General features: G+C 37.2%; 1 protein-coding gene across 1 annotated transcript in view; it reads right to left on the bottom strand.

The window, feature by feature from the left end:
* KIAA1715 (KIAA1715 ortholog) overlaps window positions 1–4,880 on the bottom strand; it is a 112,411-nt gene that overhangs the window by 102,824 nt on the left and 4,707 nt on the right. The window contains exon 2 of the mRNA XM_006878810.1: window positions 2,671–2,759. Coding sequence (XP_006878872.1) covers window positions 2,671–2,697 — 27 coding nt within the window. The 5' untranslated portion in view covers window positions 2,698–2,759. The remainder of the gene's footprint in view (window positions 1–2,670; window positions 2,760–4,880) is intronic.

Here is a 4,880-nt window from a genome sequence, read left to right as displayed (position 1 = left end):
GGAGAGAATAGTCTGAAAGCTATAAATCTTTAAGGAAGTAAAATGCCTCATCTTTCTCCTTATTTGAACAGCTGGCAGGTTCATTCAAACAGCTATCCTTTCAGCAGCCTAATACTTAACCTACTATATTCAAATCCCTTTTACCAATCAACAAGGGTATCAAGTTCACTATGTCGTTCTTGTGGTTGTTGTTATATGCCATCAAGTCACCTGGGACTCATAGCAACCCCATGCACATTAGCTCTGAACTCTACCCTATCTTAAGCCAATCTTATCCTCTCCAACAGACCGAAGCCTGTGCCATTCTCATCATTTCTAATATATAATGCTGTCCTTTGTAGCAGTCACTGTTTCAGTCCACCTGGATGAGGGTCTTCCTCTCTTTTGCTGACATTCCACCTTTCCAAACATGCTGTCTGTCTCCCTAGAATAGCCTCTCCTAATATGCCCAATTAAGTGAGACAAAGCTTTGTCTCCAACACACACTCTGGCTGTACTTTCTCTAAGATATGTCTGTTTGTCTTTTTGGCAGCCCATGGGATATTTAGAGATCAGTTCTTCTTCTGTCATCCTTATTCATTAATTCTAGCTCTCAAGTGCACGGTAAGTGATAGAAAGACTATGTCCTTAGTCCTCAAAGTGACATCACTGCTCCTCAAAAATTTGGAGAGGACTTTACTGCAGATTTTCCTAATGCACTATGTCTCCTGATCTTCTGACTGCTTGTATCAAAGATGTTGATTGTGAATCTAAGTAAGACAAAGTCATTGATAATTTCATGTTTTTCTTTATCTATCATGATGTTGCCTATCAGTCCAGTGAGGAAAACACTTGATGAGATGGATTGATTCAGTGACTGGGGTAATGGGGGTAGGTGTGTCAGAGACAATAAGATTGGCACAGGATAGAGCAGGGTTTAGGGCTGTTGTACACAGGGTCACATAGGTGACTCAACGGCACATAACATCTTAGTGTTATTGCAGTTATGTGTCATAGAGTTGCTTATGACTCATAGTGACCTTATGCACAATAGCTCTGAATCCTGCCCTATCCTGAGCCAATGTCACTACCTCTGACACATCTACCCTCATTATCCCAGTTATTTTGTCAACCCATCTTGTCCAAGGTCTTCCTCTTTTGCTTTGTTCTTCCATTCTTCAAAACATGACATCCCTTTCCATCCCTCCTTGCAATATGTCCAAAAAATGTCAGATGAAGCTTCAGAATCCTTGCTTCCAAAGTTCAGCCTCATCTCACCCTCTCTAGGATAAAGTTCTCCTAGCAGTCCATGATACATTCAATTCCCTTCTCCAACACCACAGCTCAAAGGCGTCAATTCTCCTATCATCCCTAGCGACTGTCCAGCTCTCTGATGCATAACAATTAATTGCAACGACTATGGCCCAGATCAGTCACATCTTACGTCTCCAGACAGGCACTGTTGCTCTTCAGTACTTTGGAGAGGTCTCTGACAGCAGACTTTCCCAATGTAATTCACCTTTTAATTTCCTAGTGCTGGTACCAAGAGTGTTGACTGAGGAGCCAAGCAAACTGAAGCTATTAACAATCTCAATCTCTTCACCATCTATCATGATGCTACCAATCCAGCCTACAGGTGAGAATCTTTGTTTTTTTTTCATGTTGAGCTTCAATTCATATTGAAGGTTGCAGTCCTTGACCTTCTGCAGCAAGTGCTTCAGGTCCTCCTCAGTTTCAGCAAGCAGGCTGGGTCATCTGCATAACACAGACTGTTGATGAGTCTTCCTCGAATCCTGATGCCACATTTCTCCTCATAGAGCCCAGCCTCCCGAATAATCTGCTCTGCATATAGATTGAAAAGGTACAGAGATAGGACACATCTTGGATGTACACCTTTCCGGATTTTGAACCATGCCGTGTTTCCTTGCTCTGTTCTGATGATTGCCTCCTGGTCCAAGAAGATAAGTAAATATGATCTTTAGGAAGAAGTAGGGTTTTTATCTGGCTTGGTGGTTTTGAGTTTTATGTCTGTTTTGAGGGAAGGGAAAGGTGGTCAATATAAAGTCAATCTAAAATTAAGGAATCCAGTTATAGTTCAGACACAATCCAAAATAATGTGACAAATATTGCTACATTACACTCTCAAGGTAATATGCATTCAAAAAACAACCAAAATAATTTACCATTGTAATTTATTTTCTAGTTCTACATTTGAGACATTTCCCTACAAGTTTATCAAATAAAATCTAACTGCATTTCTATCTCTGAAGTGTGATATAGATTTGTCCAACTTATAATTCCTAAATGCTTATTATTTTACTTCCATACATATTTCTGGAAAGCTTTACGTAAAAAGATACAGTTTCAACCACTTTGCAAATAAAAAACAGTATGAGAACAAGGGGGGAAAATAACCATTTAAACATGGAAATATATAAAAAGAAAATTAATACCTAAGTGAAATAATTCTGTCAAGCAGAGACATTAGACAGCTATATAACAAATGAAACTATAAAAACTAAAGTCAAAATAAAAACCAATTCAAAAAAGAATCAAAGAATGAAAAATAGAGTTGATGATAATATCAAACAATTACTTTAAGTTCATACTACAAAGGAGACTTTTACAAATAGCTTTATGGGACATTTTTATGTTATACTTAAAGACTAGCAATAATGAAAAGTAACTTACCCTCCATCGAGAAAATAATCCACCCATAGTTTATTTGTAGAAACGGGGCACAATGATAAACACCATTAACTGTCCAGAGGAATTCTCAGCTAGAAATAAAGTATTTTAAAAGTTTATATAAAAAACACACAGAAACCCATTATAAATTTAAGAGGTTGCAATCTTGCCTGATAAAAACTATAAAGTATTAATTTCTTTGGAGTCTATTTACGTGATATTTGAATTAAGACAATTATTGTGGTAGAACCTACCATTTTTAGATGCTTTCTTCAAACCCAAGATAAAATTTAAAGTGATAATCAAGCTAGAAAGTTTCTTTTTAAAAATTGGCAGGGTATTTTAAAAGTATATATTCCCACAACTTTGTGGTTTTCTGCTCTTTCACATAAATCCCCTTCACAGTTCTTATGAAAGTTTTACTATGTACATAAATCATTTCTATCATTTAGTCATGTCCCAACCAATCTATCGGAAATTGGGAATGTTTTCATTTACAATGTCCAAAGTAACATTACCTTACATGTAACCTTTTGGGGACTCTAGTGGCCTAATCATCAGAGTTGTGCTGTTAACCTAAGGGACACACTTTTCAAGAAGTTGAAACATACCAGTGGATCTGAAGGAGAAAGGCAATCTCCTCTCATGCAACTGACTGCCTTGAAAAATCAATGGATGTTGGTTCTGATTCGACAGTAATAAGTAAATGTGTGAGCAACCTGCACATCCCCTTCATTTAACCATTTTGCTCAATTTTTTTTCATGATAGATTTCTTGTTATGTGATATCAACCAGGAAATCAACTCACAGCTGATTCTCCAGCAGGTTTTCAGAGGCTATAAACTGCATAGGAAGAGACTGCCCATCATTCTTCTGCAGAGAAGCTGGTCGATTCTAACCACACGGTTTTGGGTTGGCATATTACATCAACGACCAAAAATCAAACCAAAGTCAATGCTGTCAAGCTGATTCCTACTCATAGTGAGCCTGTAGAATACAGTAACACTTCCAAGGCTGTAAGACTTTAAGGAAAAAGACAGCCACATCTTCTCCTAAGAAAAGATGATCTTTCAGTTGTATGCTTCAAGTACTGCACTGCCAGGGATCCAGTCAACAACTATATAAATTTTTTTAAGTTGAAATGGTAAAAACACATGTATAAACTTATATTTTTATGTGTGAAACTACTTCATCTCTGCCCCAAAAAGGGGTGAACGAACTCAGGTTCATAAGGACAAATACTGCGTAAGACCATTAATGTAAAAACAGAAGCATACTACTTTTTAAAAAATCACAGTATACAAGTACCAAAAAAAGTGCATCCACTCTGAAACATTATTTGTGGATTGGATTGGAATTATCATAAATTACACATATCTGGACTTGTTTAGGAAAGTAACAAAGAGACTAAGCAAAATATTTTCACTTATTAAAGTGATTTTTTAATTGATATTTTAAGTTTATAAAGAAGTTGGATTTCCATTCATTCATTGTTGCACATCATCCTCCCTTGCCCCTATTCCCTCCCCCCACCCAGTTCACTTTTCTCTTTGGAAAAAAAGTTATTTCATTGTTATAGTTTCAATGTCATATACATTATTTATCCCCTCTTTTCTTAGTTTCCCCCCAGCACCTATACTCTAAAGTAAAGCTGTATAGAAACAACTAGTCCAAAGGCTAATGGACCATGTAAACCTCAACTTCTACAACCTTGAGACCAGAAGAACTGGAGGACGTCCAACTGTCACTGCTCATTATAAGGGATCACAAAAGAAGATCACTGATAGAGTGGGGAAAACATAGACCCAAACCCAAAATATATAAAAAAGGTCTAGTTAACTGGCCCTATAGAAACTGGTAGAACCCCCAAGATTAACTACCCTTCAAAGTTAGAACAACTCACCTCATATCTCCACTTTCCACAAACAATAAATGGGTCTACAAGGGGCACAGTATCAACAGGAAGCACTCTTAGAACAGCCAACTATATAAGGTCCAAAGAACTTACCCAAGGATATAGCCCTCAAGACAGAAAGGGGGAGGGAAAAAGGATCATGGATACAAAAATTACGGAGAGCAAGTGAGAAGAGTGTGACTATATCATGGGTATTGTAACTACAATTATAAAAAAAGTCATGTGTGGCTGAATGGAAAACCAATTTACTTTGCAAACTTTCACTCAAATCAAAATTCCATATGTGTATGTGTGTTAT

This window comes from Elephantulus edwardii, unplaced genomic scaffold (assembly GCF_000299155.1).
Source record: "Elephantulus edwardii isolate Elephantulus edwardi_28Jun2011 unplaced genomic scaffold, EleEdw1.0 scaffold00001, whole genome shotgun sequence".
In the NCBI taxonomy this organism is placed as follows: domain Eukaryota; kingdom Metazoa; phylum Chordata; class Mammalia; order Macroscelidea; family Macroscelididae; genus Elephantulus; species Elephantulus edwardii.
This window is presented reverse-complemented; position numbering and strand designations above follow the sequence as displayed.